Below are 21,661 nucleotides of genomic sequence, written 5' to 3'. Positions count from 1 at the left end.
TGCTCCCCGGGGTCACTGCCCGCCCAGGTGGAGCTGTGAGGGAGGGGGCCAGGAGCGAGTCCAGGGGCCCTGCTGGCCGAGGGTGACACCCTGGGAACCGCTCCTCAGACAGTGCTGGGGAGCAGGCCCTGGACCCAGGCCCTCGGAGCTGCCACTGTCCTCGGAGTTCTCTGTTGTGGCTCAGATGCTTCTTTTCCCTGCTGCCTCCCTGTGAATGCATTTTGGCCGACTCCTTCAATTTGGGCACATCAGGCGTAGTGTACGACATGGAGGGGTTTTGGGAGTTCTCCGCTTTATTTTTATTTATTTCTTTATTTTGGACCAGGGATTGAACTCAGGGGCGCTTAACTACGGAGCCACGTCCTCAGCCCTTTTTATATTTCACTAAATTGCTTAGGGCCTTGCTAAATTGCTGAGGTTCACTTTGACCTTGCGATCCTCCTGCCTCAGCCTCCTGGGTCACTGGGGTTACAGGTGTGCACCACTGGGCCTGGCAGGCTCTTCCACTTAAGCAGTGTGGCCTGTCGTAGAAGTTGAGTAAATCCAAGAAGATGCACACAGGCAGAGCAGGAGGCCCTGGTTTGAGAGTAACGAGACCTCCCTGGAGCTTTCCAGAACAAGACGTGGCAGAGTGGAGCCAGCTTCTTCGGCTTGCCAGAGCTGGTCGTTAGACTCGCAGCATTTGGGAGGCCAGTGCTGTACCTCTAGCCCGACAGGCCCCACTGGGGCACTGGCACCATGGAAGTCGGGTAGCACAACGTGCAGGACCCCTCCTCCCAGAGCCTCGGGAGACACTCCCCAGCACTCCCACAGATGCCCCTCTCTGCTGCATGACCAGAAGAGCAGGGACGCCTGGTGGACACAAGGACCTCACAGGTCAGGGAGGCCCTCAGTACACGAACCCAGTGACCTTCTCAGGACTTTGAAAAGCACCCTCTCTAAGAAGCCGCAGACTCCTTGTCAGTATAGGGGGATGAGGGCATGGACGGACGCCTGGCAGGGTCTGTGGGAGCAAGGTCAGGAGGCCCGTGAGCTGGCTGGAAAAGTGGCTGGTGCCTATGTGTCCAGGAACTGCCGTCCTTGATGCTGCTCCCCGGGTCCCCACCATCACCCTTACTCCTGCTCCCCGGGTCCCCACCATCACCCTTACTCCTGCTCCCTGGTCCTCACCATCACCCTTACTCCTGCTCCCTGGTCCTCACCATCACCCTTACTCCTGCTCCCTGGTCCTCACCATCACCCTTACTCCTGCTCCCTGGTCCTCACCATCACCCTTACTCCTGCTCCCTGGTCCTCACCATCACCCTTACTCCTGCTCCCTGGTCCTCACCATCACCCTTACTCCTGCTCCCTGGTCCTCACCATCACCCTTACTCCTGCTCCCTGGTCCTCACCATCACCCTTACTCCTGCTCCCTGGTCCTCACCATCACCCTTACTCCTGCTCCCTGGTCCTCACCATCACCCTTACTCCTGCTCCCTGGTCCTCACCATCACCCTTACTCCTGCTCCCTGGTCCTCACCATCACCCTTACTCCTGCTCCCTGGTCCTCACCATCACCCTTACTCCTGCTCCCTGGTCCTCACCATCACCCTTACTCCTGCTCCCTGGTCCTCACCATCACCCTTACTCCTGCTCCCTGGTCCTCACCATCACCCTTACTCCTGCTCCCTGGTCCTCACCATCACCCTTACTCCTGCTCCCTGGTCCTCACCATCACCCTTACTCCTGCTCCCTGGTCCTCACCATCACCCTTACTCCTGCTCCCTGGTCCTCACCATCACCCTTACTCCTGCTCCCTGGTCCTCACCATCACCCTTACTCCTGCTCCCTGGTCCTCACCATCACCCTTACTCCTGCTCCCTGGTCCTCACCATCACCCTTACTCCTGCTCCCTGGTCCTCACCATCACCCTTACTCCTGCTCCCTGGTCCTCACCATCACCCTTACTCCTGCTCCCTGGTCCTCACCATCACCCTTACTCCTGCTCCCTGGTCCTCACCATCACCCTTACTCCTGCTCCCTGGTCCTCACCATCACCCTTACTCCTGCTCCCTGGTCCTCACCATCACCCTTACTCCTGCTCCCTGGTCCTCACCATCACCCTTACTCCTGCTCCCTGGTCCTCACCATCACCCTTACTCCTGCTCCCTGGTCCTCACCATCACCCTTACTCCTGCTCCCTGGTCCTCACCATCACCCTTACTCCTGCTCCCTGGTCCTCACCATCACCCTTACTCCTGCTCCCTGGTCCTCACCATCACCCTTACTCCTGCTCCCTGGTCCTCACCATCACCCTTACTCCTGCTCCCTGGTCCTCACCATCACCCTTACTCCTGCTCCCTGGTCCTCACCATCACCCTTACTCCTGCTCCCTGGTCCTCACCATCACCCTTACTCCTGCTCCCTGGTCCTCACCATCACCCTTACTCCTGCTCCCTGGTCCTCACCATCACCCTTACTCCTGCTCCCTGGTCCTCACCATCACCCTTACTCCTGCTCCCTGGTCCTCACCATCACCCTTACTCCTGCTCCCTGGTCCTCACCATCACCCTTACTCCTGCTCCCTGGTCCTCACCATCACCCTTACTCCTGCTCCCTGGTCCTCACCATCACCCTTACTCCTGCTCCCTGGTCCTCACCATCACCCTTACTCCTGCTCCCTGGTCCTCACCATCACCCTTACTCCTGCTCCCTGGTCCTCACCATCACCCTTACTCCTGCTCCCTGGTCCTCACCATCACCCTTACTCCTGCTCCCTGGTCCTCACCATCACCCTTACTCCTGCTCCCTGGTCCTCACCATCACCCTTACTCCTGCTCCCTGGTCCTCACCATCACCCTTACTCCTGCTCCCTGGTCCTCACCATCACCCTTACTCCTGCTCCCTGGTCCTCACCATCACCCTTACTCCTGCTCCCTGGTCCTCACCATCACCCTTACTCCTGCTCCCTGGTCCTCACCATCACCCTTACTCCTGCTCCCTGGTCCTCACCATCACCCTTACTCCTGCTCCCTGGTCCTCACCATCACCCTTACTCCTGCTCCCTGGTCCTCACCATCACCCTTACTCCTGCTCCCTGGTCCTCACCATCACCCTTACTCCTGCTCCCTGGTCCTCACCATCACCCTTACTCCTGCTCCCTGGTCCTCACCATCACCCTTACTCCTGCTCCCTGGTCCTCACCATCACCCTTACTCCTGCTCCCTGGTCCTCACCATCACCCTTACTCCTGCTCCCTGGTCCTCACCATCACCCTTACTCCTGCTCCCTGGTCCTCACCATCACCCTTACTCCTGCTCCCTGGTCCTCACCATCACCCTTACTCCTGCTCCCTGGTCCTCACCATCACCCTTACTCCTGCTCCCTGGTCCTCACCATCACCCTTACTCCTGCTCCCTGGTCCTCACCATCACCCTTACTCCTGCTCCCTGGTCCTCACCATCACCCTTACTCCTGCTCCCTGGTCCTCACCATCACCCTTACTCCTGCTCCCTGGTCCTCACCATCACCCTTACTCCTGCTCCCTGGTCCTCACCATCACCCTTACTCCTGCTCCCTGGTCCTCACCATCACCCTTACTCCTGCTCCCTGGTCCTCACCATCACCCTTACTCCTGCTCCCTGGTCCTCACCATCACCCTTACTCCTGCTCCCTGGTCCTCACCATCACCCTTACTCCTGCTCCCTGGTCCTCACCATCACCCTTACTCCTGCTCCCTGGTCCTCACCATCACCCTTACTCCTGCTCCCTGGTCCTCACCATCACCCTTACTCCTGCTCCCTGGTCCTCACCATCACCCTTACTCCTGCTCCCTGGTCCTCACCATCACCCTTACTCCTGCTCCCTGGTCCTCACCATCACCCTTACTCCTGCTCCCTGGTCCTCACCATCACCCTTACTCCTGCTCCCTGGTCCTCACCAACATCCTTACTCCTGCTCCCCGGGTCCTCACCATCATCCTTTCCCCTCTTCCCCCAGGTCCTCACTGTCCTTGTCCCTGCTCCAGGCGGTCCTCACCGTCTTGCTGTTTCTCCTCAGGGTCTTCTCCTAATTCTGATTCTGGTGATCTCTCTGCTGCAGTAAAGATCCTTTCATTTGATTTATGCCAGTGGCATAGTCTTGCTGTTTGGCTGCTCCTGCTGCCCACCTGTGGGTCTTGCCTGGCCCCCTACCTTACATACTTCTCTGCGTCTGTCCGGTGCTGTGATAGGAGTAGGATTGTGGGGTCACATCTTTTCCTAAGTTTCCCTGTGCGCCTAACCGCTGGAGTCGGGGAGTGCAGGGACGTCGTTACTGTGAACCTCTAGGAGCCGGGTCTGGTTGACTGTTCTCCCAGGGATCTCTCTCTAGAGTTCTTGAGCGCCTCATCTCCAGGCCTCCTGCTCTGCCCCTTAGGCTTCCTGGGAAGCGGGTGCTGGGGTTTTCTGCTTTTCTGGGCCCGGGTGTGAAAGGTCTGAGGATAACCCCGGGCACAGCACTCCTGAGACAAGCCTTCTTGTCTTCCAGCACCTCCCATGAGAGCCGCCCCACAGCCAGCCAGAGGTACCTGCTGAAGTGGAGTGTGCCTCTAGGGCACACAGATGTGATCGAGTATGGCCCCAGCACAGGGCACCAAGGCAGGTGCCCCACCACACACGCGCCCGAGAGCCTGGCCGTGGTCCCTAATGCGAAGCCACGTGAGTGACACCATTGCTGTTCTTGCAGGTTGGGGTCCGCCGTGCCTCACCGGAGGGTTCAGTGGTGGGTCTGGTGGGACAGCTGTCCAGAAGGCTTCTGCCGTGTCCCTGAGCTTGTCTCACCTGTAGTCCAGCCTCCTGCAGTGCGGGCCATGGCCACCTGGAGGTGCACTTGGCCACCCCAGCTGGGACTCAGGCCGCCCTTCCGTGAAGCACGTGAGCACGGGGGCTTCATCTCCTGATGGGCACGAATTGCAGGCAGCAGGAAGTCTCAGGTCAGACCTGCTCCTGTGGCCGCTGTGCACACTCTGGCTGTGGCCAGCATCTTAATTCTTCTGCCTGGGTCTCTCTGTGACGTTAGTGCTTGTCTGTGAACTTGTCCAAGTGAACTATGGCGCCATGACTAGAGGCTGTGGAAACGTCCGGCATCATGCCTAGTCGGGTTGTTCTTACTAAACGTCGTTCGTGCTGTGGATTTTGACCCGAGTTCCAAAGTCATTCTTTCCTCCTCCTCCTTTTAAAAGTTAAAGCAAGGCTAGGTTTATTCACTTGTTGGCCTCTGCCCCCGGACTGAGGAACCATTAGAACACCGAGCATGAGAACTTTGCGAAGACCCCTTAGATGTCAGCTGAGCCTTAACCTCTCAGGTTCAGTCCCTGTGCACAGGTTCCAGAGCCCGAGAGCCACTGAGAGGCCGCACGTTGATGGGAGTGGGAGTGATGGCTCCAGGCCTGGTTGGCTGTCCCCTCGTGTCGTCTGCCGGTCATCTGCCTAGTAGGCTGCTCTGGGAGTGTTACTAGAGTTGCAAGTCCCCTGAGGTGCTGGCTCTCAGGTGACATGCACAGAGAGGGGTGGTGAGCAGAGGAAGGAAGACCAGGGAGGAAGAGAGTTGGGGGGAGATCCTTTTTCAGATTGGCATGACTCATTAACATTTATTCAAGGGCAAATTAAATATCATAAAACAGTCTTTAAAATCATTTAAAATTATTTAGAAATATCGAAGTTATTCATGTCTGTTTTGTGAACATTTTAGAATGCGTTTGTGCCTGGCACAGTGGCACATGCCTGTTATCTCAGTGACTTAGGAGGCTGAGGCACGAGGATCACAGGTTCAAGGCCAGCTTCAGCAACTAAGCGAGGCCCTAAGCAACTTTGTGAGACCCTATCTCAAAATAAAAATGAAAAGGGCAGGGGATATGGCTCGGTGGTTAAGTGCCCTTGGGTTTAGTCCTGGTTACCAAAAAATAAATGACAAAACCCCGTGTTTGTAACTGAGCTTGCCTCATTGTGTTTGAATAGCTCAAGCTGACTGTGATCCGAGACAGCGCAGTCCGGCCCCACCTTCCGTTTCCTTCCTCACCTTTGTGTTATGACTTGTGCTGACCTCGGAACAGGGGAGGTCACCAGGGTTAAGGGCACAAAGCAGCTGGTCAGTCAGTCTTTCTAAACCCTGGGGAGGAAGGGTCTGGGAAGTGTCCGTCTTGCATTTGATTCCCAGAGTCGCCGTGAGTCTTCCTTCCTTCCACCACGCACGGTGTGAGTAGAGTGTGGGGTAGCCCTCGCTGTCCCCCTGGGATGTAGTGGAGCCCTCCTGTCCCCCTGAGATGTGGCGGAGCCCTCGCTGTCCCCCCGGGACATGGTAGAGCCCTCAATGTGCCCCCTGGATGTGGCGTGAGCCATCGGGAGCCCTCCATGTCGTCATGAAGAAGTCCCTCCCAGGTCCCTCAGCCCTGGAAGCCCTCCTGGTGAGGCTGAGCTGGACGATTCCCGACGTTCACGTGGGAGAGGGCCGGGTTCCTCTTGCTGCGTGTGGTGCTTCACTTACACGGGTCCCTCCGAGTCTCTCCACTTCCTCATGGGCAGCATGTCCCTTCTTCTTTGGGACTTGGCAGCATGCCGCATAAATGGCACTTTTCCTTTGCCTGTTATCCTGTCAGTGGACTCCTGGGTCGTCCACGTCCTGGCTGTCGTGATGCTGTGCCGTGGACACGGGAGTTGGGCGTCTCCTCAAGATGCCGTTCCTTCTCCTCAGGTGTGTGTCTGGCGGGGGACCCTGGCTCCACATTCCCTCCAGCGGGGCGCAGGCCCCCTTTCCTGCCCACCTGCTGGCAGCACCCTGACGGTGCGTGCGTGCCTCTGTGGTCTTGGTCTTGCTTAGGTCTCACTGCTTAGCAACCAGTTTCCCTGTGGGAATGATGTTAGGAACTCTTCGTGTCCCTGTTGGCCAAATTTTAAAAGTCTTAACAAATCAGTTGAAATTTGTTGCTTCTGTGTGGCCTGTGAGGTGGGTCTCGGCTCACGACCCTGTGGGGCTTCTTCAGACCTCAGAGTGTCCTGCCGCCCTACGTCTGGGGATGCGGTCGGGGGCCAACACGTTTGCCGGCAGAGCGAGTGCTGGGATCCTGGTCTATCCAGATTCACACAGAATGGAGGGGGACTGCGGCTGGTCAGGAGGCGAGGGGTCCTGGGTGTCAGAGCTGTAACATGGACGCATCATGCCCAGCTGCAGCCCTGGAGTTGGCCCCCTCTGTCTGCACAAGGACTTCAGCCCTTTCCTGGGTCTTGCTCCTTCGGGGGTGGCAGCTCCAGTCCATGCTCTGTTCTCCCCTTCTGGCCCCTTACTGTCTCGTTCTGAATCATCTAGAGAGGCCAGTTAGGAGTTCTTGTTCTCACTGCACGTTCATGTGACAGTCCTCCTGTTTGAATGCCTCTGTTCTGGGACATTCTGCTTGGGAAGGCCTTGGTTGTTTGGTGTTGCAGACAGAGCGTAGGTCTCCCTGCCTAGCAACCGCGCTGGGGGCAGGACCGTGGGAGTCCAGAACCAGCCGGGAGCTGCTCCAGCCCTCCAGCCCCAGGAAGACTGCCTCGGGTGGGCCTCTGTCATGCAGGGCTGGTCTCCTGAGTCCTTGGACTCTGCTCCTAGCACTGGGCTTGAAGCTGCTCACCCTGATCCTCCAGAAACCCATGGATTGGTTCAAGCTTCCTGAATTCCAGAAGTTATTTTGTAAACTGTGGTGCATTTTTTTCTGGGTGATTCACGAGGTCTCACTGGCTTCCTGGATTGCGGCTGTGGTGGGGGAGAGAAAGACTCTGAGCCAACCAGGGTGCAGTTCCACGGAGGTGCCCATCACTTCCCATGTGGGAGGCGGAGCTCTGAGGAGATGCTTTCCCTGTTGCCAGGAGCAACGTGACTCTGGTGGGTTCTCTTCAGGCGGATCTTCACTGCCCGGTTCATTTTCAATAAATAGGTGACAGAACACTCCCAGCTTACCAGGTGCTAAGTGGGAGTCCTGTGCGGGAAGAGGAATGCTAACCTTGCTCCTCTGGGGCCTCTCCACCAAGCCAGGTTCCTGGAGCACGGCTATGGAGACCGTCCACCAGTCTTTAAACCTTCCGAGCCAGATGGCCCTGAAATGGTGGAAGAAGAAGAAGAAGAATAGTGCACTTTAAGCATATTTTAAGGGGAACACTCATTTGCCTGTGCAAATATTGATCATTTCGTTTTGTAACTTTCCTATCATTCTGTGGTTAGTTATATAAGCCTTAAAAATGAGAGTGCAGCATAATAGAATTAAGGGCGAAGATTACTTAGTCATTTCAATATATGTGGCCTTTGTCAAAATTCAGCACACATTCACGATTAAAAAAACAAACAACACTGAAGAGACTAGGACAGAGGAACCTGCCTCAGCATCATGAAGGTGATGTGTGAAGACCCAAAGCCAGCCTCGTAGTGAATGGGAAAACGGAGAGCACTTCCCTTCTAGCCTGGAACAAGACGAGGGTGTCCACTCTCACCACGGCTGTTTAGTGCAGTGCTAGAAATTCCACCAGAGAGGAGGCAAGAGAGGAAAAGGGATGAAAAGTGGGAGAGGAGGAAGGCACCGTATCACTGTTTGAGAAGATAAGGTCATACACTTAAGAGATCCCAAAGCTCCACCACAAGACGGCTAGAGCGGATTCGTGTTCCTGGACAGGCAGGGTCAGTATTGTTAAAATGGCCTCCCACCAAGTCATAGGCAGACTCAGTGCAAACCCATTCACATACCAGTGACATTTTCTAGTTCTCCACAGAACTAGGAAAAACAGCTCTCAAGTTCATTTAGAGGAATAAAAGACCCAGAATAGCCAAAGCAATTCTAAGCCAAAAAAGAATGCTGGAGGGCTCACAGTTTCTGACCTTAGATTACAGTACAAAATCATAGTCACAAAACTGCATGGTAAGGTGTAAAAACAGACCCCTGGACCAACAGCACAAAATAGAAGACAGACAGACCCACACATCTGGTCCTTGACAAAGCTGCCAAACACACACCCTGGAGAAAAGACGCCTCTCTAACAAACGGTGCCGGGACAACTGTCATCCATGTGTAGAAGAGGGAGTAGGTCCCTCTCACCCTGTACCACAGTCACAGCGGACCAAAGACCTCAGAATTAGACCAGAAACTGTGTGACTCCTAGAGGACAATGCCCTGACTTTCCAAATAGGACCCTAAGCTCAGGTAATGATACCAAGAGTTAATAATTAAACTAACCATCAAATTAAAATGCTTCTGAAGAGCAAGGAAACAATTAGGAATGTGAAGAGAGAACCACAGAATGGGGGAGAATTTCTGCTACCTACTTTTCCAACAGAAGATTAATAGCCAGAATATATAAAGAACTCAAAAATCTAACATCAAAAAACCCAAATAACTCAATTAGTAAACAGGCAAATGAACTAAACAGACACTTCTTAAAAGAAGAAATACAAAAGGCCAACAAATACATGAAAAAATGTTCAGCATCATTAGGAATTAGGGAAATGCAAATCAGAGCCACCCAGAGATTTCCTCCCTCACAGTCAGAACAGAGTTATCTAGACACAGACAGTAGTAAGGCTGGAGAGGACGTGGATGAAAAGGAACACTTTTGCACTATTGCTGAGTGCCGCAGTCTGGCTGGGCACAAAAACTTGTAGATTCAAACAGCAACTCTTTATTCCCGAACTCTCACTGGCACTCTACACGCACGTTCTGGGGAAAATCCACTCCCTCCACCTCAAAACCCCGGGAGAACTCCACGGGAACTCCAAAGGAGGGACGCAGGATACGCCCTAATCCCAGCAGGATCCGCCCTAATCCCTGAGCAGGGTCACCTTTCAAACCAAAATGCCATGCCATCATTCCTACTTGGCTGTGGCTCTCAGCAGCTGAGATTGTATGGAAATCCGTATGGAGGTTTCTTAAAAGACTAGGCGTGGAACCACCATGTGACCCAGCTCTACCTCTTCTCGGTATTTATCCTGAAGAATTAAAGCCATCTGACTACAGTGATACAGGCATGTCCATGTTTATGGCAGCCCAGTTGACAATGGCCACACTGTGGGACTGTCAACACAGGTGTCTGTCAATGGATGGATGGTTAAAGAAAACGTGGTGTATATATACACAACGGAGTTTTATGTATCCATAAAGAAGAATGAAGTTATACCATTTGTAGGAAAATGGATGGAACTTGAGACCATTATATTAAGTGAAACACCCAACCTCAGGTCAAGGGTCCTATGTTTTCTCTCACATGTAGAAGCAAGAGAGGAAAAAGGGAACAGGGGGTGTGGGGGTCTCATGAAAACCAAAGGAGAACAGTAGGGGATGGCAGATGGGGAGGGAGGGGGAAATACTGGGGAATGGCATTGCCCAAATCACACTGTCACAACATGTGACAACAAATGACACCGTCATGTACAGTTATAAAGCTCCAGTAAAGGGTATGAAGGAAAAGAGAGGCATGGGCCCGAGGAAAGGTGGCCATACGTGAGGACGGCACGGGGGCACGTGCACCTGGGCCGGGCACTGTTCCCGCTGTGGCCGTAGTGCAGACCTGAGAGCTGCAGGACCCGGCGGGCAGCACATCCAGGGGTCTTGCTCCCTGGCCGTGGGCCTGAAGAGGCATGGCGTTCCAGGAAGCATCTGCCCCCCTTTGCAGAGGGGTCAGCTCTAGTGCCCACCCTCACTCCCAGTCTTCTAAAGTGCAGGACACTTCTGCAGTGTGATGGGATCTGTGGGGGACCGGGAGATTGGGGTCACTAACCCCAGGCTGGAAGAGGTGGACTTGTGCTGCCTTGGGAGGTGCCACCGGAGAGACCCTGAAAACTTCCAGGAGATACAGAAACCTGTCGGGGCGCAGCGCGTGGAGGGGATAAACCCGAGAGCCCACCAGAGGAGCACACGCCCTGGACAGGACATGCGCCAGCAGGGCGGAGGCAGGGCGCAGCTGGAGGGGCTTCATCACGAAACTCGGCCCTGGCCCTTCCACGGCAGGAGGGAAGGGGCTCAGTGTGTGGGGACCCAGGCCGTTCTCCCGAGACCGCCCAGGGCTGGGGGGCCTTGGTTTCCCCCCTTGCCTGACTGCAGAGACTCCAGCGTCTGACCCCGGCCCCTGCCCCGCACAGCAGTGTGCCTTGCTCTGCTGCCACTAAAGACCTGTGACTGTCCTCACCAGGGACGGGTGGCTGAGGCTGGACTTGATGGAAAGCTGGGCAGGCCGCTGCAGGCCTTGCGGGCCCTGTGTCGGGGGCGTGCAGTCGCCCAGCCCAGTCACCCTGCGGGCTGCACCTGTGAGGAGAGATGGGGCCTGAGTCCGGCTCCTCTTCCCAGGAGCCGTGTGCTTTGAGGGAGTCTTAGGGAGGGGACCTGACCTCTGACGTCGGTGAGGAGGGGCCAGCCTCAGTGGGGGCTTTCCATGTCCCGTGAACAACTGGACCTCACGCGGGTGTGGTCAGGAAGCCGGTTTCAGTGGGCGGTCGTCCTCCGTAGCGGGGTGTGTGGCTGGAGGGAGGATCCCTCACTGTCGACCATTCCCCTGTTTTAGTCAGCTGTTTCGCTGTGTGACTAAAAGATCGGCCGTAACAGTTTTAGGGGAGGAAAAGTTTATTGAGGGATTCACGGTTTCAGAGGTGTCAATCCGTAGACAGCAGACTCCATTCCACGGGGCTCAAAAGAGGCTGAAGACTGTGGAGGAAGAGTGTGGTGGAGGGCAGCTCCCATGATGGTCAGGAAGCAGACTCCACTCACGGGCACGAACTCTCCACCCACAGCCACACCACACCTCCTCCGTCACCAGCTAGTCCCACCAGGGACCGAATCCCTGACTGGGTGGGGCTCTCACAGCCCGGTGCTTTCTCCTGTGAACCGTCTTGCATTGCCTCACCTGTGAGCTTTTGGGACACCTCACATCCAAACCATGACAGCCTCAGGGAGGTCCCATGGTGTGAGTGACCTCCATGACGCTCCTGTGACTTGGGCAGTTCCCTGGGTGGCCCTTATGCTCCACCCCTGCTCACACAGGGCACCTCTGCCCCAGCAGGGACTCCTGGTGGTCCTGTGGCCCTGGAAGCACGTCCTCCCGTCAGCAGGCATCTGGCTGGCCTGGATGACCTAGAAAGTGGATGTTCACGTTAGAAGACTGAGCCTCGGCCACTGTGGGAAAGTCATCTCGGAATGTCCCCTGGCTTTGCTCTCAGGCTTCTGGGACCGCTTTTCCTGCCCTGCCTGTGGGAGCAGGGGTGGCTTCCAGACAGGATGTCTCCAGGGACTGTTCCCCGCTGGGAGTCGCCGTTCTGCCTCCTGCCTGTCCTGCTCCAGGGCATTGGGAGGAGAGGCTGGACAGGACAGGCCTCACAGCACCGTCTCCTCCCTCGGTGCCAGCCCCTCCCTGCGTCTCACAGCCACACCTGGCACCAGCAGGTGTGCACTGTGTGCCTCGGGGTGCTCCTTCCCACAGGGCAGGTGCTGGCCAGTGTTTCCTTGGTGAGCACCGTGTCCTTGCTCTCTGAGGAAGCCGTCCTGGGAGCAGGCAGGAGGGGCGGGTGCTGGGGAGGGTGGGGGAGGACAGGGGCCGGGGAGGGGATGCTGGTGGTGCCAGGGACGGTGACTGCGGAACTCAGGAGGGGCCAAGTCCTGGAAGGGGCGATGTACTTGGGGGGTCTGGGAAGCAGTGCCTGTCCTGCTGGGCAGTGCCCGGGAGGGGTGGCTGCAGCAGCGGTTTCCCTGTGCACCTGGTCCTGCACTCCGCCTCCGCTGGGAAGGCGGCTCCTCCATCCTGCCCAGGAGTGCTCTTCCCACCCCTGCCTGGGAGTGGACTGGCTCCAGCCTGGCCGCGGGCCCTGTGGTCCCAGGCTGGCGAGCCTCCAGGAGGCCGAGGAAGCCGCCTGCAGAGGGTCCCGCGGGTGTTGGCGCTGCCACGGCCCGGCAGCCCCTGCTTCCATTCACACAGGGGTCCATTCAGCCCACATCCAGAATTTCCCAGCTGTTGCAGGGGTTTCCATGGAAACAGGCAGTGCCCGTGAGAAAAGGAAAGCCCAGAGACCTTCTCACAGAATTTGAAGTACTTGAAATCCACTACTAGGTGCTGGACTTCGGCTCTAACAAAATCTTGAGTTTCAGGTTTTTATTGGTCAGTAAATTTTGACCATAAAATAGAACAGCTCTCTCCTGGACTGAAGTAACATTTGGACAGCCTCTGCACCGTGTCCCGCCCTGCCGTCCTGCCCCTGCTGGGAGGGTGCCCACCTGCTGCCATGGTGGCACTCATTTGCACGATATTCATGATGTATGTGTTAGTTAAAAAATGATTCACAGTCACTGTCCATTTGATCCTCAGAGCAGTGCTAGGAAGCAGACAGGAAAAGTGGTTTCGTTCCTCTTTACAGAGAGGAAACAGACCAGGGCCAGAGGGTTGATTCCAGCAAGTTCTGAGCATGGATGCCTGAGCCTCGCTGTGGAGAACCACGTTCACAGAGAGTGGCCGGCCCCTGGCCTGCGCTGAGCGAGTCTGGTTCCGACGTGTGTTCCCTTCCAACATGTGGCTTCTCACAGAGACGTTTGGAGGGAGAAGGAAACGTCTGCAAATCAAGCACAAATGCTGGACTCCTGACCCCCCCCCCCCAGACACAGTTGCCAAGAAGACGCTTCCCTTCTAGCTGACCTCACGCTTGGAGGCGGAGCAGGAGGGGTGAGAGCAGGTAGCCATGCAGCACGGAGCCCTGTGCAGATGGGCACAGGGTGAGGTCTGCCTGTGCCTTCCTGCCCAGGGGGTGGGAGACGCTGTCCTCCAGAACCCAGGGCGCACCAACTAAATACTGTGCCAATGTAAGTGCACTGGGTGGGGCAGAAGACGGGGGGGACACGTCAAACAACACGTGGCCTTGGAACGGGCCCGTGGGCGGCGGCTCCTGGTGGAGCTGTTCCCTGGGCTGACCCAGGGTGCCACACATAGCCGCACATGTGCTAACGCTCCTAGAGCTGGACACCACATGTAAAAAGGTCAGTTTTATTGAACGATAATTGTAAAGGTAACATAAAGTAGATGTTGGAAAGTTAATAAAGTTAATGTAGCTTTATTAATTTACTGTATCAATGTATTGTAGTTATGTTTATAGAGTTTATCAAAAGTTCATAAATGAAAGGAAATATATGCGATAATATAAAATATTTACAAGCATTCTGTAAGGGAAGATTGTTAAAAAGTTAGTACTTGTATAAAGTCACAGGGATAGATTTGTCCCCTTTTTTATGAAGCTTCATAATACTTTAGAGGCAACTAACGTGAGATTTCATCTTGAAAACCAGGCCTACCCTATGGAAAAACCCCTGTAGTCACACCCTTAACCTAAGTGCCCACAAAGTGAGGACTGCAGCCTCCTCCCATGTAAGCAGTGATGCACTCAGATACAGGTGACTATGAAGTGTGTATGGTGGACGTCCGTAGATCTCGTTGGCCCTCACGTACACACTGTGTGCATTGACGTGCTGTAGGACGGGGAGCATGTGCAGGCGCCCAGGCTGGTTGAACATCGGGACCCTTTTTGGAAACCATTACAAATGTCAAGGCGTCCATGGTAAAGCCTCCAACCCAGCTGTGTCCTTTTGCATAGGACTATGTCCAGGCAGCACCCTGGGGACCCAGGCACCAAGGCACCGCTCCCCTCTCAGCCACACGAATCCCTTCTGCCTGGATTTGAGTCTGGCTCCTTCCCTGGGTAGCAGTGTGAGCTAACACAGTCGATTTACGTGGACGTAGAGAAGACTGATGTCACCACCCCTTGGTCTACGCATGGGCCTTGAGTGTCGTTCTGAGTTCCAGTCCTTCCTGTTGTACATTTGTGGCCTTGGGCAGTTTCAGCTGGCCTGGGGAACGGGGCCTGCTCTGCCCACAGGCTGCTGTGGGACTCAGTGCCCCAGAGTCGGAGTAGCACTGCAGCCCACCCAGCCTCAGTAAGTGGTGGGACGGCCGAGTGGACACGCACAGCCCACTGCCAGTCAGCGCAGAAGAACCACGGCCTCCCTGAATGTTCTGTTTCCTCCTCCCCGCACTTCAGGGCGGATCACAGGGGATTCTCTGGGGTGGGTTGGCCCCAGATACTAGAAATTTGGTTCAGATTTAAAATATTGGAAATGACAAAACACCAGTCAAACCAAAGCGTGAGACATCCTGTAAAATAACCCACAGTGTCCTCCACAGCGGCAGGTCACGCTCCTTGATCGTGACAACCTCGTGGTGCAGGAGCCTGAGGTGGCTCCCAGACAGGGGATGGTGCTCTTGGGAAACCAGTGACATTTGAACAGGGGAATCCGTTGGCAGTGGTGTGTCTGCCTAGTTTCCACCCCAGGGAAGGTGGGCGAGGGGCACTTGGGGGGACTCATCGTGCCATTCTCTTCTATAAGTCTAAAATATTTCAAAGTAAGAATTTAAAAGAGATTAAAAAAATACTAAATTCTTGAAGATGCCCACTTTAAAAAAATTCAAGATTAACCTCCAACTTAAAATAATAAATAGAATTTACCTGTGTTTCTTTCCAGCACTGCAGTAACGAGCTGTTCGACCGACCCTCTTTTTCTTGCTTGCTTTGTAGACAAAGTTTACATGGGGCCAGGACAGCTGTATCAAGATCTGCAAAACCTGCTGCACGACCTGAATGTCGTGGGCCAGATTGCTCAGCTGATAGGAAACCTTAAAGGGAGCTATCAGGTAGGTGGGGCGCACTGGAGCTCTGTCGGGGGTGTGGGTGTCTGCAGGTCTGCCACGGGGACTGCGCGCTTGACTCACCGCGTGGCCTGTTGTGCCTTTCCCTTGGTTGGGTGGCCGGGCTCCGGTGTAGCTCGTGTGCATCTAGCAGTGCACCAAGGTCAGGTCTGCTGGAGATGCCTCGCCGTGCACGCTGGTCCACTCTGAATGTCCTGCTCAGGTGGGGCACTTTGGGCTTCCCTGAATGTTCTGTGTTGCAACTTGGCTTTTCCTCCTCCTCCTCCATGTTTTTTAAACTCTTTTAAAATAAATGTGCTTCTGGGTTCCCTCTGTAGAACTTAAACCAGTCCGTAGCCCATGATTGGACATCAGGTTTACAAAGACTGATTCTGAAGAAAGAAGAAGAAATCAGAGCTGCTGACCGCTGCAGAATTCAGCTACAGCTCCCGGGGAAGCAGGACAAGTCAGAGAGCCCTCCTGGGCGGGGTGGGTCTCTGTCCCCGGGTGGGTGCTCTTGGCTGGTGCCTGGTGGAGACGGGCGTGTGGCGTGCCTTCTGTAGAGTGTGCGTCTGTTGCTCCTGGCAGGTCTGGGCGGCCCACTTTCTTCACCGCTGTGTTCAACACATTCACACCTGCCATCAAAGAGTCCTGGATCAACAACTTGCAGATGGCCAAGCTCGCCCTGGGTAAGATGTGGCTCACCGAAGCTGACCTGGGTGTGCTGAGAAAGCCACGCATCCCGCTGGTTGTCCGCTGTGGACCTTTCTCTGCCGAACTCCCAGTCTCAGAGGATAAAATCAGAAAGACAGAGAGACTTGGTGATAGTCCCCCATTGGCCTGGAGGAGTGTTTTCAGACGTGTGATCTTTAAGAAGTGTGTGTGATAATTTAGGGGTTGCAGGAAGGAGGCTCGGCTGCCCTTGGAACCGGACTCCTGGCGCTCGGCTTTTGAGCATGAGGTGGCCCAGTGTCTGAGGCCATGGTCAGAGCGCCGGCCTGGTGTGGGCATCTCCTAGGAGCAGGCGCCGCCCGGGCTCTTCTGCCTGCCTGCTGTCCCCTGTGGCGACACACGAATCCTGAGGGCCTGCCGTGGATCTGCGTGGCTTGATGACTATTTTCTGGTTCCTCTGTCCCTTGGCCACTCATGTGGCTCACCACACAGACCTGCTGTGCAGACACTGGGGTGTAGATGTGTGTGAGATGCTCCTCCAGATCAGACTGTCAGAGACACCACGGAACCAAACAGAAGGGACACCTGGGGTCTGCAGGTGGACACTCATCCCCTGGGGAGTTGGGGGGCAGGAGGCAGGGGCTTCCTGCCGTGGTGGGGCTGTACCCAGGGCAGACGGCCCACTGCTCCCTTTCTCCTGAGGTGGCGGTGTGCCAGGTTGGGCTCAGAGTGACCATACATGGGAGACGGCCACTCTGAGGGGGGAAGTGGACGTCAAGATCTTTGAGATGGTTCTTCAAAGCCAGGACGGACCTTAGCTGCAAACGTGTCTTCCTGGTACCGTCCTCCTTCACCCGCAGTGTCAGCCCCACCACATCCCTGGTGTGTGACGGCGGCCCTCCAGGGGACTTTGAACATGAAGGGTGAAGGAGGCAGCCTGAGGGAGAGCGCGTGGGCATTCAGCAGGCGGGGCCAGGGCTCTCGCTCTCTGGGACCCCGAGTGCTGTGCCCGCTTTAGGAAGAGGAGGTGCTGCCACCCCGAGCAATGCTGGTGGCTCAGGCTCCTGAGCAGCAGAACTGGGCTGTCGCGTGGCAGCTCCTGGGACTGAGCGCCACTCTCTGAATGTAACGCAGAGGAGGAGAACCACCTGGGCTGGTTCTGCGTGGACGATGAGGGCAGTCACACCAAGAAGGAGACGCACCCTCTCCTCGTGGGACACATGCCAGTGACGGTGGCCAGGCAGCCAGAGTTCAAGGTACACGCGCTGGGTTGGCTGCCTCTCCTGCGGGCGTACCTGGGATGGCTGTGAGGGTGTGGTGGGGCGGTCCTCTGGGCCAGGCACCGCTGCCGCTTCTCCCGAGGGTGAGTCAGAGACGTCTGAGACGACAGGCCTGAGGCCGAGGTCGAGTCTTGGCTCTTGTCCCCAGTGTGGCCCTGCAGGTCCCTGGAGTGGGAGGGCCTCTGGACGGCACAGGACGGCACAGGACTGCACACTGCTGGTGCCAGGCCGGCCTGGTGCCCAGTGAAGCCCGCGAGCACTCGTCAGGTTCCACTTCCTTGGCTCGGGCAGGCCGTGTTCCTGAGCGCTGGGGACTCCTGACCTGCCGTTCCCTTTCCCCTGGCTGGTCCCCGGCCACGCTTGGCCTGAGCGCTCAGGGGTTCACTTCTAAAATGTGAGCACAGGGCTGACAGTGGCCTGGGTCTGCTGGGCTCCCTCAGCAGGGGTCCTGTTGACCAGCCTGGAATATGTTTCGGAACAAAGCTGCATCTGCACCCTGTGGACAGATCTATCTCCTTGTCTTTGTTCCCTGAAGAGTCGAACAGAAAAAGCATTCACGCGGTGTGCTGTCAGCCCCTGACCGCCGTGCCCAGAGGCCTAGAGGAGGTCTCATGGGTCCAGGCTGTGGTCAGCTGAGGCAGAGCACATGGCAGGAGGGTGTGTCCAACGAAAGCAGCTCCGGACACGGCTGCAGGGAGCAGAGAGCTCTGTCCCCAAGGACCCACCTGCTACTGCCCACCTGCCTGCAGCTGCCACCCAGCTGTCCCCTGTCAGGGGATTAGTGCCCAGTAGGGTCAGGCTTCCCTCCTTCACTTCTGAACGTTCCTGCACTGTCTCACGTGAGCCTTGGGGGACACTTCATGTGTCGACCAGGACGTGTGGTGGTGACGTTGCGTCAGTATCACAAGTGCCTGAGCAGATGTCAAGCATGGAGGCTGCGCTGGGCTGTCTGCAGGGGAGAGGCTGGAGCACCCAGTCTCCCTGGGTGAGGAGGGAGGGCTGGGCCTCAGTCGCCTGCCCCTGCTGTTCTACTCTGAGAGGCAGGACCCTGAGTCTGTGGGGGTGTTAAAATGTAATCACAAGCTGGAGTCCCCCTGACGAGTGCTTGCTGTGATTTGGTGTTTTTAGATCGAGTGTGCTGCTTATAATCCTGAGCCTGACCTCAATCACGAAGGTCAACCCGGTCCATCCCCCGCGGCGCGTGGCTTCCTGTGGGTAAGGTTCTTTATTTGTACTGCAAGTTCACCTACAGTTGGCGCCCACAGTCGTGTGAAGTTCAGATTTGAGCAGCTCAGAAGAGTGTCAGTCCCAGCGTGCCCAGGTGATGGCCACAGACACAGAGCCTTTCTCTGATGGGAGCTGATGACTCTGGGGAAAGATACGAAGTTCTAGGAATTAAAATGTTTATTTCTGCCCTTTTCCATGTAAAACTTTTACAAGATCTAATTTCATCCAGACCCGTGTAAGAGCCATTTTACTATTTCTTGCCTGTTGGTGGTTGGATTAGAAGGACTTTCCTCGTTTCCAGACATTGGTGGCTTTTTACCCTGGAGACTTGGCCATTGGAATTAATTTGTTCCAAGTGAAGCACAGCATCTAAAATTACCCTGCATTTGCAGTGGCCCTTCCTAGTTTGTGCAAATGGAGGACAGTCCTCAGGCGCAGGGTCTCAGGTCCACCCTCAGCCCGAAGCCCAGCTCTTCCCAGCTGGACTGTGGTCCAGGGTAAGGCCTTGCTCGCTGCAGGCAGAGCTCCTGCCCGAGTGGTGTTCCTAGCCGTGCTGTCAGCGCAGCGGCCGGACTGGCTGGCATTTCATAGCATCTGTGAAGGAGAGCAGAGGCGTCATTGCCTTGGGGATGCAGGTTTTCCGCCCACAGGGATCTGGGCTAGCTGGGGGTTTTCTCCTCTTCTGGCGACACCCCACTCCCCAGGGCTGGCACAGGGACGCTGCAGTTGATCTTCCCTCCCCGACAGGGCAAAGGAGGGTTTCGTTGTAATGTGGAATAGGAGGTCTAAGAACATGCTCAAATCGGTGGGGAAGAAAGGGTCCGTCATCAGGGTCAGCCTGGCTCTCTTGGATTGGCCCTTAGTAGGGACCCATCCTTGCCCCATACACAAGCTGGACTGGAGCTGCAGTTGGAAGACCGAGTCTGCCGCATATTCTCAGGGACTCACTGTAGCAGGTGCACAGATGCCCTTCTGGTGCAGGTCTTCAGAGGGCTGCACGCATGGGGGACATGAGAAGGGATGGCCCACCCTGGGACATATTCTTTTTTATTTTTGAGTCTTGTTTTCTTAGCTGAGGGCTGTGAAACTCCAACGTTGACTTACTTAAGATGGATATGATTTGCCCTTCAGGTCTGTGTGAATAGGTCTTTGCCCTTGTGTAGTGACGAGTGGGTGTGTGAACACAATACCTTTATTTACTTTTATGTGGAGCTGAGGATCGAACCCAGTGCTGAGCAGCACTCTACCACTGAGCTGCCACAGCAGCCCTGGGTGTGTGGTTTTTAATGCATGTCTTTTTAAAAACAAACTTATCCCCTGTTATTGCATATTTAAAGACCCAACTTTGTTGAAGGGCCAGGGGCCTGGGAGCAGCTGGTTCAGAGACAGACTGCTTTGTGAGGGGTCAATCCTCACAGGAGGCTGCCTTTCTTCTGGGAGTCCCGGGGTTCCCATGCACCCTCACTCTCTTTTTCTTAACTCCCTGATCAGATTGGAAGTTGTAGTGACCAGATGGGTCAGATTGCCATTGTCTCCTTTCACAACTCCACCCCCAAAGTCATCGAGTGCTTCAACGTCGAATCCCGCATCCTGTGTATGGGGTACATTCCTGCCGAGGAGCAGCAGCGGGAGCCCAGCACCATCGTGGACCCTGAGGCCCAGGCCACCAGAGCATCTGAAGTGCCCACCATCTGTGTGGGCACGGAGGAGGGAAGGTAGAGGTCACATGGGGTGTGGCAAGGTCGCCTCAGCTGTGCCCAGACACCTAGGGCCCATCCTGGGAATAGGCGTTGGCGTGAGCGTCGGGCAGCAGGCGGGAATGACAAGATCTGGGGAGAGGGATAGGTCTCTGCGCTCTGAAGTCACCAGTGATTGGGCCCTGGGAATTATTCTAGGAGACCCCAAAGAGCAATGGAAGTTTCACACCTGCTGTTGGTCCCTAAGGTACTCATTCTTATCATGCTTTAAAAGCACACCACTCCTGCATTTTGGAATAAAATAGCTATTTTTCGGTGTTATGATTGCGTTGAACGTTGACATCCTTTAGTGGAAAGTTAAAATGATTTTCCTGATGTGAAGTTCTAAGCCATAGGAAGATCTAATTATTTTTAAGACCTAGAATTTCTATTTTTAATATAAAAAAGAAATCAGAGTGCTGCAGACCTGTTGGAAATGCAGCCAGTGTGTCTCGGAGCAGGAGGTGAGCTCAACAGGGAGCAGGACAAGGAGATGGGCACCCTGCTGTCGAGGGCATGGGGCCCTTCCCCCACAGTGGGAATTCCCTGGAGGGTGAAGCCCCCTCATGCCACCCTAGGTGCAGCAGGTGGAGTGATGCCACAGGTTCAAAGTGTCAGTAGTTTGTGCATGGACTGTGACTGGTGTGGGTGGACTGAGAGGCCTGGCCTGAGGCACAAATGCAGGAGGAGCTGTTGCCAGAGGCGGTCCTGTCGGCCCAGATTCACATTGCACGTGGCCCCCCATAGAGACAAGCCTACAGTATCTAGAAAGAGTAGCTAAGAGGCTCAGAAATCAGAGTTCAATTGTGGGAGCTGATCCTCAACCAAGGTAAACGTCTGGAGTATCCCACCTCTGACCTTTGGGGTCTTGTTTCAAAGGTGGCTTGCTCTCAGTGGGTCAGTGCAGTACCATCCTGGACGGCTAGTGGGCAGAAGCCACTTTGCCCTCAGGAGCATGTGAAAGTCAGAGAAAACCTGTCCATCTGAACTTCCGTGTCCCATCATAAGGAGAGGCTGCATTGCTTTCCAGGATGGGAAGGCCTGTGCATGCATGTGTAAGGGC

General features: G+C 55.6%; 1 protein-coding gene and 1 long non-coding RNA gene across 2 annotated transcripts in view; one reads left to right on the top strand and one right to left on the bottom strand.

The window, feature by feature from the left end:
* Arhgef10 (Rho guanine nucleotide exchange factor 10) overlaps positions 1–21,661 on the top strand; it is an 88,862-nt gene that overhangs the window by 47,902 nt on the left and 19,299 nt on the right. The window contains exons 18-24 of the mRNA XM_048792814.1: positions 4,510–4,679; positions 15,574–15,689; positions 16,022–16,149; positions 16,272–16,372; positions 17,490–17,611; positions 18,764–18,850; positions 20,354–20,577. Coding sequence (XP_048648771.1) covers positions 4,510–4,679; positions 15,574–15,689; positions 16,022–16,149; positions 16,272–16,372; positions 17,490–17,611; positions 18,764–18,850; positions 20,354–20,577 — 948 coding nt within the window. The remainder of the gene's footprint in view (positions 1–4,509; positions 4,680–15,573; positions 15,690–16,021; positions 16,150–16,271; positions 16,373–17,489; positions 17,612–18,763; positions 18,851–20,353; positions 20,578–21,661) is intronic.
* LOC125613239 lies at positions 10,347–13,033 on the bottom strand. The gene is made up of 3 exons (XR_007343751.1): positions 12,638–13,033; positions 11,871–12,097; positions 10,347–11,671 (listed from the first exon to the last, which is right to left on the bottom strand). It is a non-coding gene; the product is annotated as an uncharacterized LOC125613239 (long non-coding RNA).

Source organism: Marmota marmota, unplaced genomic scaffold (genome assembly GCF_001458135.2).
Source record: "Marmota marmota marmota unplaced genomic scaffold, marMar, whole genome shotgun sequence".
Taxonomy (NCBI): Eukaryota; Metazoa; Chordata; class Mammalia; order Rodentia; family Sciuridae; genus Marmota; species Marmota marmota.
The sequence above is the reverse complement of the archived record's forward strand: the minus strand, read 5'-3'. Positions and strand labels throughout refer to the sequence as shown.